We start from the raw sequence: 12430 nt of genomic DNA, 5'->3' as shown, positions 1-12430 counted from the left end.
CGCCGCTGCGAGCGGCCAGTGCGAGCTCCTCAGCTCGCCGCGGTCCTTCACCCCCGCCTGGCGAACGCCGCTCTCCCTGAGCCCGGAGGCGGCCGGTCCCGCAGGCCGGGGCGGACTGGGCTGCCAAGGCCAAGGCGGAGGCGGCGCCGCCCAGAGGGCGCCCCGGGGCCGTTCCCGCTGGCGGGCACGGAGCAGCGGCGGCACCGCCCGCGCCGAGGCCCCGGCCGAGAAGCGCCGCGGCCCCCGCGCCCGGCGGAACCGGAAGCCGCCACACCGCCCTCACGGCCACGCGCGCCCCCGCCCCTTTAAGGCCTCCCGTGACGAAGGCGCCGCGCGGGGCGGGGCGGGGCCACCCGCGGTCCCGCCCCCCTCCATAAGAGCGGCGGCCGGCGCGCGCCGCGGCACTGACCGGCGCTGGGGTGGCGCATGCGTGTGGCGCCGGCGGCCGCGCGGAGCTGCGCGACACTGTCGGGGTGAGTGACGGCCCCGGCGGCGCCTCCCGCGCCCCTCGCGGCCATGGCGGCCCCCGGGCCCGCCCGGCGCACCGGGGCTGCCCGCCTGCGGCTCGGGGCCGTCCCGCCCCTGCTGCGCCGGGCTCCGCCGCTGGGGCGAGAAGCGGGGGGCCGGCGGATCGGGCGGCACACGCGAGTCGGTCGGGCCGCGGCGCCGGGGTTGGCCGAGCCCGTGGCTCGGAGCCGCGGTGCGGCCCACGCCGGCGGGCGCGAGGGACGGCGGCGCGCGCCGGGAGGAGCCGGGAGCGCGGCTCGTGCCGTGGTGCTGAGGGGGGTGGGGGGGCGGCAGGGCCGGACCCGCCGCGGCTCCGCTCGCCCCGGGGCTGACCGAGGATCTCGGTGCGACACCGGCTCCGCTCGCCGCGGCGGGAGTCCCTCTGAGTGGGACGGGATCCGCCCGGCGTCAGCGGAGCCCGTAGCCACATTCTTGGAAATCAACGTGGCGTGCCACGCGTTTTCTTCCTGACCCGAAACAGTATCAGTGTTCTCTCACTCGCTTCCGAGCTGCTCCTCTCGCTCCTGTGAGTAAACAAGAGACCGCACTGTGGGCTCAGGCTCTGCGCTTCGCACTCTAATTTAGGCTGGCTTAATTTAGAATAAACATTTCTTTGTGACTTAATACCTCATTACGCACTTATCCTCGATTTTCTAAAATAGCCAGTCTGTGGTGGTTAAATGTGGAGACATCGCTGTATCCTTGGGTATTGACAGCGCAGCCTGTGACAGCCGAGCGAGCAGGCCGGGGGCTCGGACACTTCAGTGGTCTCCTGTCACTGACCAAGGGCCCTGTGCAGTATTCTGAAGTAATAAGCAAATATTTATTGTGCTTGATCCAAAGATAACAGTACCTCATTACATATTAACTGGATGGGAAAGGCTCTGGGGGCAAGGTCTCTTTGGGCATTTTGGGAATACCTGAATCTTTGTTGTACCGGAATGGCAGGTGAATGATGCCTCTGCATCACAAATGCATTTGTGAATTGCACTTATAAGCCAGTTAAACTGCTCAATTCGCATCTGTTATTTACTCAATTTACTTAATGCACAAACCAATTTTTTTTTCCTTTATAGAAGGAAAGAAACTTTCTTTCCTTTGCAATTACCTATATGGGATAAGTTTCTGATTTTTTTTTTTTTAATGGAAATCTACCTGTTGAGTTCTTGGTGAAGCTCTGTGTCTGCCATGCTCTGCAGTACAGGACTTATTTCAGAGAAAAACACTTCAGTTCTCTGTAGTAGAAAAGAGAATTAAAACTTATCACAGTGTGTCTAACACTATGCTTATGAGTCTGAGTCAGCTAGGGAGGAATTTTTATTTCCTGAATGTAAGCTGTCTATATTCACATTAAAATTTTCAGGAGGGTGAAGTACCATACCTTAAGCATGCATCTGAAATCTGACAAGCAGAGGCAAGGCAATTGTCTTGCTATTTAATTATTAGTTTTCTACTGGCAATTTACAGGTTACTCCCATTTGTTGTGTAGGACTGTGAAATGGTAGCCCAAATTTTAACTGAACTTAAACTCCTTGATGAACTGTGGTTCTTTGAATATATTTCAAATAGCTGACTGTTACAATCTAAATCCAGAGTTTGTCTGCTGTTCAGTTGGTTTGTGTGTTGTACACCCATAGGATTAGTTTTATTTGCAAGCACCCATGATCTGATTGTTTACTGATCATAGTCTTCTTTATCACAGAATGGTCCATTTCTGGTTGGCAAAATGTGTAGAAAAATATCTCAAAGTTAAGAATACAATTCATTTATACAATAACTGCAAAGAATATAATTCCTATAAATGGAAATACCTTCTGAGGCCTGTATGTGAGCATGGTTTGGCGTGTGACTCAGGAACACTGAACTGCAGTGTGGAGGTTTGGTGCATAGTAAAGAAGATCTGATTATTTATTAAGTGAATAGATTTAAACTAACCTTCTCATGAGGCTGTTTCTGTTAAGTGTTGGCTACTCAGCATTTATTTAGCTGCAAAGACAGAAGTATTTGAGGGATAAGAACTAGATAAACAGAATTTTTAACATTTTTTGAAAGTATTTGGAGTTCTAGAAAGTATATTAACAGCACTTAGGTTTTTAAAGTCCAGTACTTGTAAGTCTGAAATACTTAAATATGAAAAGAGGTGTTTCTATCTCAGGTACTTATGTTAAATAGAAAGTCAGAGGAGAAAAAGGAAATTACATCACATTGTCAAATAAGGAACAGCTAGCTGGAGTGGATGACTTGTAGTGCAAAAATGTGCCCCTCCTCCTGTGAATTGCTTCTGAGATTTGTTAAAGATAATGTGGTGGCAAGGTGAGCAAAAATAGGTTGTGGATTTAAGGTAGACACATTTCTTCCCCTCCCAAAAGGGGTAAGTAGGTCTTATTTTTTGCTCCCCCTCTTTCCCATTTCTTACAAGAAGAATGTATGCTTCTTGTCAAGAGTGCTGCCTTTATAAAACCTGTCAAAAGTTCGTCCAGGCATTCAGAAATCTGTACAGCAAGTTGCTGTATTCCATACCCATTAAATGAAACATTCTAGAGCATGCTTTGCTCTACTGTGCATACGAGAAAGATTTTCTTTGTTATGAACTTAACTTGCCTCAGATATTCGGTTGCATTGGGGCTGGGAGAACAGGGAACAGAGTAATAAGATTCTGTGTCTGATTAGTGATAGGTAATAGGTTGAGCTAAGATGTATGCAAATGCTTCTCAGTTTCTAAACAGAGGATTACTGTTGTTATAACACAAGTATTTATTAATATGTAGCTGCATAAAAACTGTGTATTTGGGATTTTTGCCACAATTCAATGTACAACAAATACCTTTCCAAAGTTCTCACTATGTAGATATGCTACTGTTTATGGATACATTTGATTATTTTTGGCTTACACATAACCATCCTGTTGAAGTCTGAAGGTGTATTTGGCTTTGTAAAAAAAATTTTTAAAAATCAATCTCTTCTCCAGTACTTACTATTATTAATATTTATTAATACAAGCAGATCTGGATGATTACAAGTACCTTCTTTGCACTGTTACCTTGCCTTACAGGGGAGGGTGTCAGTAGCTTCCTAATGCACCAGCAAATCTTCTAATTGCCTTGGCTTGTAAATGCCCTGTAGAAATTACCAGCCTTTCTTTTAGTTTGTACTCCATTTCTTTCGAATAACACAAACTGTAACGTCTTCAGAAGTGCTTCATGCCATAAACTGTGCATAAGTAGGTCACACAAGCAGGGTAACTGAAAGCCCATTCTGTGCAAACCAGCAGCACACAAATGTGAGCTCAAAATGCTTCATTACTGCGTAGTGTCCATTTTCTTTAGCAAATACAGTTTGATGTTTCTTATGGCTAAGTTTAATTCCTTAAACCTTTAAGGAGGCAGAATTGGGACAGCAGTTAACAGTGAAAACTGTTGATGTTTATATCTTCGTAGCTGACTTTTGTAAATTTTATTTTTTTTAAAACCAATTACTAGAATATAATATGTACCACTCATCTTTAATAAAAGCATGCTGTCTAAAACACAAACTTTGTATTCAATTGCTGTTCTCATGTCTCCCTCTTAAGATACCGTCTTCAAACAAACTTATGCGTGTTTTAAAATACAAGCACCATTTCTCTAGACTTCACTGAAAAAGTAACTAGGTGGTTTAGTGAAAGCACTACCTCTCTTGATATCCTAGCTTAAGGCACAGAGGACAGTTTCATAACTCTCTGAAATGTCAAGGCAAATCACCTGTGAATTGGCAAAGAGGTCATTGATGAATGAAGCAAGTTTTATGGCTACATAAATTGTGCTTTATTTTTAAAAAATAAAGACTGATTGAAACAAGTGAAAATTACCTTTTCCTGGAGTATGTAAATATTTAACTCTGTTTCAAATGTTGAGCTTAGCATTCCAGAGAGATTTCAGAGAGGTGATTGTGCAACTATCAGTCTTGAGAGCTGAGATTTAGACAGCATTCAGAAAGCTGACACAGTAATTACTAGTAGTGGTTTAGGCGTGGGATTTGGTGGAGGTTGGGCTTCTTAACAAGCCCTGCAAGGGCTGTATGTTATCACAGCTAGCATGTTACATGTGCTCAAACTACAGCAGTTGTTCCCCCTCCTCTCTTTTTTTATATCATAATCAATGTCTCATGGTCCTGTCAGATCTTGTACACACACTGAGGTGGAGTACAATCATTTGCTGACTAATCAGTGTTCTGTGCTGCTGCTTTTTTAACTCGTGACTTACATTTGATTTCAGAAATATTGAAATGGATAGCAGGCATTAGCCTTAAGCTCTCTTAATTTTCTTTCTTTGGTAGATTTGATGCTAACAGGATAGAATCCGTGAGACACAAAAAAAATCACTGTTCAATGGTGTGAGCTGATAATTTGGATGTTTTATTTTGAAATTATGTTGATATGAAGTAGTTTTAGAATTGGTGCTGTATGTGTACTGTGCTGTTAAGTCATTTTGACAAATGGGTATCTCTAATATTCTGCTCCCTGAAGACAGTGGTTCTGCTTGCACTTACAGGACAATGTTATTGCTTCCTGGGGCTCTGTGGTTTTTTTATTTAATTTTTCTATGAAATATCTGCAGTTCCTGTTACTGGGAAGGGTCCAACTGAACTGTATTATGCAAAAATTTCCAGGGTTAAGCTAGCTTTTTAAGGAGGTTTTCTGAAGGGGAAGAACATGGTCTTTACTAAAATCAGGAGGGCTGAATGAAGTAGGACTGTGCTGTATTACATAGAACACTGGTTTGGCCCTTGTTCACTTCTATTAAAGTCTCCTGTCTGGAGTTATTCTGAAATGCCTGCCTAAAATATGTCGGGTATCTGGCAGTGAGTGAAACAATCCCACTTTTGTTGATACAGACAGTCATGATTGAGAAAACCATCACACTCCTAAAGAGAATGGGATTGTCTCACACATCAAACATATATACAGTCAGAAGCTCGTGTTTTCTTAAGATGATCAACACTGGACCCAATTCAAAATTGAAAGAGCGCAGCAGAGTTGTTCTTTCTCAAACAATTGTTTGTAAGTTGCTAATAGTGATGCTGGATTGCAAACTAATCCTCAGACACCTGGTTTATAGTCCTGCTTAGGAGTCTGCCCATCCCTCACTCTGCAGACAAGAATAATAGATCTTTCCTCCTAAAGGAAAAGGAAGACTGCACATCTGCATAGAATGCCTGACTTTGGGCAGATTTACCAGAAGCATAAGCTACTACCTGTGTCTGTACCACATTTTCTTGCAGTGCCACACTGTGAAGGGGTTTTCTTGCCATGTCTGCTGAGCCCTGATATAGCCAGCTCTCAGCTGTTGGTTGACTTTTCTTTAAATGGGATTCTTTTGGTGGAGGGATACGGACAAATTCACATTAAGATTATATGCTCCTAGTATTGATTCTCAAGAGAGATACAAATTAAACTGTTTTGCGTGGGGTTTGGTTTGGCAGGTTTTTTGTCTGTTTTTTTAAATGGATCATACTGCACTTGCTGAATGTAGGATATTTGTGTAGATGAAGCAGAGACCCAGAGAACATCTTTTTTATAATCTTGGACTTAATTTCTCCTGCCTTCAGAATGCTGACTAATTTTACATTGCCCCTTTCCCTCCCTGATGAATTCCCTAAACAAGTCCTGGGAGTTAATTTCTTCTGTAGATTGTGATTACTTACTCAATATAAAGCAATTGCCAACATATTTTTTCTGCCTTAAATAGGCCAGATAAAGCATTCTTCACACATTCAAAATAGATTTGAATGCAGCAGGGCAGTTTCAGCTCAGATTATTTCAAACCACTAGATTTCCAATTTGTTTGAAATATCTAGAAGTCTTGAGGCTGTTTTAAAATACCTTAAACTTTAAGTTAGTTAAAAATAGTTACTGTTTTATGTCAAACAAGTTTTAGAATTCTAATTCAAGTGGTCAGTAATTCTGTTTATTGGTGCAAAGGCTATGGAGGATAATACTTAACTGCAGACTAGGCTGTTACGTGTTGGCTACACTAGAAACTAAAATCTTTAGCAGAAAGATACAACTGAAGACCGCTACTGGAAGGTTAGACTGTTCTAGAAAACTTTAAAAAACTTTTTTTTGGTATAAATAACTAGTAGTTTATGTTCAAGAACTGAAGTTGTGGGATATACAACTGCCATATATCAATACCTTAACTTTGCATTTTTTTTTATGGAGTTCTTCAAGAGAACTTACCTGTTTTGTACTTTAATTTTGCAGCCAGATTCAAAACAAGAAGTTTGGTGAAGTTTTCCAGTTGGCACATTTTAGGATAGGAGGCCTTTCTACAGAGCTATTTAATTCCTTGAATACTGAAATTTCAGATGAGGCATGGAACATCAGGTTTGAATTTCTGATATTTATGCCCTCTCTCTTGAAGGGAATGAAAACTGCAGGAAACCTGCCAAGTCCTGAATATCAAGGGTTGTGAGACATCCTCAGAGAACACTGCATGATGTCAACTGCAGGAGTTGCTGCTCAGGAGATGAGAGTCCCCTTAAAAACCGGATTTCTTCACACCAGTCAAGGCATGGGCAGTCTGAAAACCTGCTGGGGTACCCACAGTGGATTTGAAAAGTGAGTGAGGCTAAAATTTATCTGTTGCATCTTCAAGTCTATGGAATGAGTGTTAGGAATACTTGTGCCAGTACAGACTTATGGTTAATTTACAGTGAAGGCTTTTTTTCTTTTTTTTTTTTAGTACTTTCTTTAATGTGGACCCTATAGCAGTGACATATAATTTAAACCCATCAACCGAGCAACATTTGCCATCCCTTGGTAAGTACAAAGTGTGACACAGACGTGTTAGGAAGTGTCAGGGATTTGTCTCGGGAAAAGCCCTGCGGGCCTCGCTGACACCAACGCGCTCCCGGCTGGGCCGCGCTGCCCCCTGCTGGCAGCTCAGGACAGCGCGCCCATCCAGCTCCACAAAAACACTCGGGAATAAAAAACACACACACACACACACACACACACACACACACCTCCCATTCTCCTGCGTAGGAGGCCTCCAAGCTGCGATTATATTTTTGACGGAAAAAATATTTGGTAAAATAGCACTTGTTCTGTTGTAGTTTTATGCTGGGATCTTTGTAGTTCTCTTCCTTATGCTGGGGGTCTCTTGGGCTACTTAATTTAACTGGAGTGCTGCTCTAAACAATAAGATAATCTGCTACTATCTTCAGTAAAAGCATAAATCCACAACCAGATGAGGTCTGTAAAACCTGCATTTCACTACCTGGAGACATTAAACAGACATTATTTACTGTTGCATTAGAAGGAATTAAATATGCAGTGGCAGAGTCACGTAGTCATGTGCTGGAGTGCTACTTAGAAAAGAGTCTCTAAGAATTTCTCACCTTTTTAGGGCACTCTTCCAACCAGGCTTCCATGAATGACCACATTGCTGGAAGTTGTATCCAAGTCCCATCTCAGAAATCCAGTCCACCTCCTGTAAGTCCCAAAAATGAACAGCCAATTTCAAGGTACGACGACCATCTCGTTCCTGGCTTTAGTAAACTGTCATTAACCATGGGCTGTGTTTCTGAAGAAACACCTCCTCACATGCCAATAAGAAACGGACCAATTCAATTTCTCTCTGCATCTTCTAATGATCGCAGCTGCAGGCCACTGCCCCCTCTGCCTATATCTGAAGACTTTACTGCAGATGAGGTTGACAAAGAGGTAGAATTCCTGACTTCTTCAGATACTGACTTTTTGTTAGAAGATTATGAACTTCCTCCTTTTAAATCCAGTGCTCCAAGCCGTCGGAGCTTTAGGGGCTGTGGACAAATCAACTATGCGTATTTTGATACTCCAACAGGACCAAAACCAGAAGATGCCAACCCTACACAAAGCCTAAATGTGTACATATCCAGTATTTATCCTCCTCCACAGCAGCTGCATCGACGCCTGCGAAGGTCCCATTCCGGGCCAGCTGGATCTCTCAATAAACCCATAGTAAGACTAACTGGACACTTAAACAGGTCGTCTCCAACTTCTGATGAAGATAAACCAGAGATTCCACCAAGGGTTCCCATACCCCCAAGGGCTCTCAAGCCAGACTACAGAAGGTGGTCAGCAGAAGTCGCTTCCAGTGCTTACAGTGATGAAGACAGGCCTCCCAAAGTGCCCCCCCGGGAACCTTTGTCACGCAGCAATTCCCGCACCCCCAGTCCCAAAAGCCTTCCATCATACCTCAATGGGGTTATGCCCCCCACCCAGAGCTTTGCACCTGATCCCAAGTATGTCAGCAGCAAAGCTCTACAAAGACAAAATAGTGAAGGATCTTCCAACAGGGTCCCTTGCATTCTTCCAATTATTGAAAATGGTAAGAAGGCCAGTTCAACGCACTACTATCTGCTACCAGAGAGACCTCCATATTTGGACAAGTATGAGAAATTCTTCAGAGAAGCAGAGGAGAGGAGCTCTAACACTGAGGTTCAGTCCTGGTCTGGTGACTGCACAGCCACCTCAGCCCCAATAAAACTGGACTCAAAACCCAGAATGGACATAGGAGGTCCCCTGAAACGAAAACACCTGTCCTATGTGGTTTCCCCATAGTGTCTGGGAGCAGTCTCAGCTCAGTTGTTTGGGATGGAGCTGAACTTTATCATGTTACAAAGTTCTTACGGTTCACAGATAATGAAGTAGGAGCAGTTTGTCCTCTGAGAACTGAAAAGTGGATGGTAAAGTCCTCTTATGCTGCATATATTCAATATGTTTCTTAAGACTTTTTGTCTTGGTATGTAAGCTGAAACCCTACAAAGATTCTGCAGAAACATGGAGTGATAGTAGTCACAGTTGGCCAGTTGTATGCTACCTAGATGAACATGTTTGGTAGTCAAGATTATAAAAAAAAAAATTAAAAAATCAATCTTTGCTTAAGAGTCACTTATAAAGCAGACAACAGACCAAGTAATGCAGTACAGTTTTTGTACCAGTTATTTTTCAAAATTTCTTTTACACAGTAATTCTACTGAGAACAGACTGTCCTCTTTTACTAGGATATGTCTGGTAAGAAAGTAAATGCGAGATCTGATACCCACTTCAAGACTTGGCAGGCATCTTGAAAGTGCATTTTGAAAGATTAATCTATCTTACAAATTAATTTGATGCTAATAGACTTTTAAAGTGAGTTAGGTTTTGTGAATTCAGTTGCTAGACACACTTGGCTCAATTTTGCAGTTTTTCCTAGAAGAGACTTGGACCAGCTATTGCTAAGCCTCTGCTGCTGCTCTTTTCCTGCTGGATCCTAGGAATGTGTGAATGTGTCCTGAGCAGCCACAGGGTTGCTATTAGGTAGGCAGTAACAACTATGTGCTCACATAGAGTCTGAAATTATGACTGTATTAAATACAGAAACACAGCACAAGCTGGTCTTGTGTTCTGGTTTCTGTTCAGTATTTTAGGGGAGGAGGAGGAGGGTATGAGGAAAAAAACATGATTCCATTCATGGACAGTGTCAGTCCCATCTCTTGCTGTTTCAGATGCTGCTTCTTGCTGTTTAATTTTTCCTCACTGTGCCTCAGCCATTCACTGAAGTTCACTGAGGTGCCACCTTAGCAGATTCTTGTGCTCAGTTTGGTTACACTTATCTTCTTACAGATAAGCACAAGAGAAAGGGTGTTCATTAACAGGGGTACAGAAGATGAATGTGTTCCTCCTAACAGAAGTAAACAAGGTGTTTACAGTTTAAACTGCTGAATGAGATGTTTGAGCTATTTTAAAGCTTACTTTTTATTTGTTTTAGTACAAACTAAATGAAGGTGAAATACATGCTATAGAAATGCACTGATATTTCTGCATTGTGTACAGTATTGAATAAAAAATAATTCACTTTGTATTTTGAATATTGTCATGTCTTGAGTTTAATAAAGTTATAAAATACTTATTTATGATATATTTTGGTTTTTGCTTTATTGAATAGTGCATACAATTGCATTTTACTTCTGCATTTACTGGAAAGTTCAACGTTAGTAATGTTAAATGTGCAACATATGTTGAATTCAGCTTGCATTTAATTCGAGTTAAGATTTCTGCAGAAGTGTTCAATAACTCACATTGCACACCATCAGTTTTAATTCCACCCTACTACCTGGCAGCATGGTATCTATAGTTTTGTGCTGACAGTAAAACATCCTGTAAGATTAAGTAATTTGGCCTAACATTATTAATGATTTTGGTTTTTCTAGGGTCACCTATAGCGTGTTAGCCACCATCATACAGAAAGAAGAGGGGACTAGTGTTCCTGTCTTCAATTTCTCACCTGGTAAAAAAAGCATGGTTAAGAGGGGAAAGAAATAGTGAATACTTCTCACAAAGCAAGTGTATTTCACCATAGTATGCAAGCCATGGATGAGGTTACTGAATATAGAAAGCTTCACACACCTTTGATCCTCTGGCTGTGTATGCAGGCAAATATTTGCCTTGATCTGACAGTGTGGATGTTTCTGTCAGTGGGCTTATTTCAGAATAAAGCAGGGTACCATCCTTGGAATTGTACGGGATATGAAAAATGTCAGATGCGGTTTTTAGTAATGCCCAATCCCTTGGCTCTTATACCTTGGAGGATTGCTAAGATTCATTTAGGAAGGTGCTGAAACACCTACTGCTGTGCCATAGCACTGAGCCCATGCAGATTGGCTTCAAAACATAAACAAGTTACCTAATCCTGTGCAAGGCTGTCAACTCATGCTCAGCCTACTGAGAGCTCTGCTTTCCCTCCACCCCCTGGATTTTTCCAAGATGAAAAGGTCTATGAATCCATGCTTAAAACTGCTCATATTTAAGGGGAAGGCTGCAACTCTGGGACCCCAAAATAATGTAAACTCAGTTGCACCATCACTTCTGCAGCAAACAGACTGGCACTGCCCAGCTGCAGCTCTTTCCTTGCAGACTGTTAGAGCTGGCACAAATTCAGCAGTTGTCATTCCAGGAGAACTCCATCTAAACCCAAGTAACTGCCCTACAAATCTCTCTCCTGGCTTTTGCTGCTGGGTCCCACTCCATTCTTGATACTCCATATTTTTACCTTAAACATGTCTGGTATAAAATAGGATATTTGTTACAGTACCTCCAGCCCTGTGTCCCAGCAGATATTTTCACTTCTGTTAGCAGTAGAGGTGCCCTAAAAAACAGCTCATGTGGCAGCAGAAGGTTTTTTACTTGAGCTGCTTCTGTGTACAAGCTGTACACATACAAGCTGTGTATCATATTTATAGTGCTGAAATCTTAAAATCATTATAAAAACTTGTGCTTTTGAATGGGCTTACATAACCTTTTCTGAAATTCCTAAAACATTTAAGACCTAACCTCCATGTGTTTTTCTCCTAGGAAAAAAAGAAATCCATACTCTTTTACTGAGGGTATTGGTATTCGCTACTTAGTCCTGAGTATTAAAAAAAGTCACTGTAATGATATTAGCTTTCCTATTGTGAGCTGTGTGTTCTGAATTGAGCTGAATTACAGCACAATGTTAAGTTAACATTTCAGAAGTTAAGCAAGGAGCTGCTTGGCCATGAACAAGCCATTCAAACAGGTTACAGAGCTCACATGCCTCTTGAGTACAAGGAAAGTAACTTACAGGCAAGTCTTACAGTGTTTAAATAACTTGGCTGTTTTATCTTTAAAATTCTGTAGTAATGAAGTCTCACTGAGGACTTGGTCCACAGTTCAGTGGTTCTTTTTGTGAAGGGGTCACTAACAAATGCAGGTGGAAGCCTTGCATATATTCTTAGACACCAGACTGCTGTGTATGATTGTCTGCATGATCCAAAAACTGTATTTCGTTTTCCAAGTGAGTAATTAAGGCTGTAGAGCTGTGGGGGAAGATTTGCAAGTTCTGGCCAGAAGACATTTCTCTGCTCATCCCCTGGCACATGATAAGACTTGTCAGGACAC

The 12430-nt window shown here is 42.6% G+C and overlaps 1 protein-coding gene across 2 annotated transcripts; it reads left to right on the top strand.

The window, feature by feature from the left end:
* The first annotated feature begins 339 nt into the window (after positions 1-339).
* On the top strand, positions 340-10427 carry ERRFI1 (ERBB receptor feedback inhibitor 1). 2 transcript variants are annotated; one of them, XM_058855050.1, is made up of 4 exons: positions 340-473; positions 6909-7105; positions 7230-7306; positions 7896-10427. In XM_058855050.1, the coding sequence occupies exons 2-4, from the start codon at positions 6981-6983 to the stop codon at positions 9089-9091; spliced, it is 1398 nt and encodes a 465-aa protein (XP_058711033.1). In that variant the 5' UTR covers positions 340-473; positions 6909-6980; the 3' UTR covers positions 9092-10427. The 2 variants fall into 2 exon arrangements, with proteins under 2 accessions (XP_058711033.1, XP_058711032.1); XM_058855049.1 differs by lacking the exon at positions 340-473 and adding an exon at positions 897-1033.
* The last annotated feature ends 2003 nt before the right edge of the window (positions 10428-12430 follow it).

This window comes from Poecile atricapillus, chromosome 22, assembly GCF_030490865.1.
Source record: "Poecile atricapillus isolate bPoeAtr1 chromosome 22, bPoeAtr1.hap1, whole genome shotgun sequence".
In the NCBI taxonomy this organism is placed as follows: domain Eukaryota; kingdom Metazoa; phylum Chordata; class Aves; order Passeriformes; family Paridae; genus Poecile; species Poecile atricapillus.
Note: the sequence above shows the minus strand (reverse complement) of the source record. Positions and strands in the feature narration are given on the sequence as shown.

Excerpts from the sequence above, each read along its gene's own strand:
- ERRFI1 (XM_058855050.1), top strand. The coding sequence starts at position 6,981 with ATGATGTCAACTGCAGGAGTTGCTGCTCAGGAGATGAGAGTCCCCTTA. Across the intron at positions 7,106-7,229 it reads ACCCACAGTGGATTTGAAAA|TACTTTCTTTAATGTGGACC; the intron begins GTGAGTGAGGCT and ends TTTTTTTTTTAG. Across the intron at positions 7,307-7,895 it reads GCAACATTTGCCATCCCTTG|GGCACTCTTCCAACCAGGCT; the intron begins GTAAGTACAAAG and ends TCACCTTTTTAG.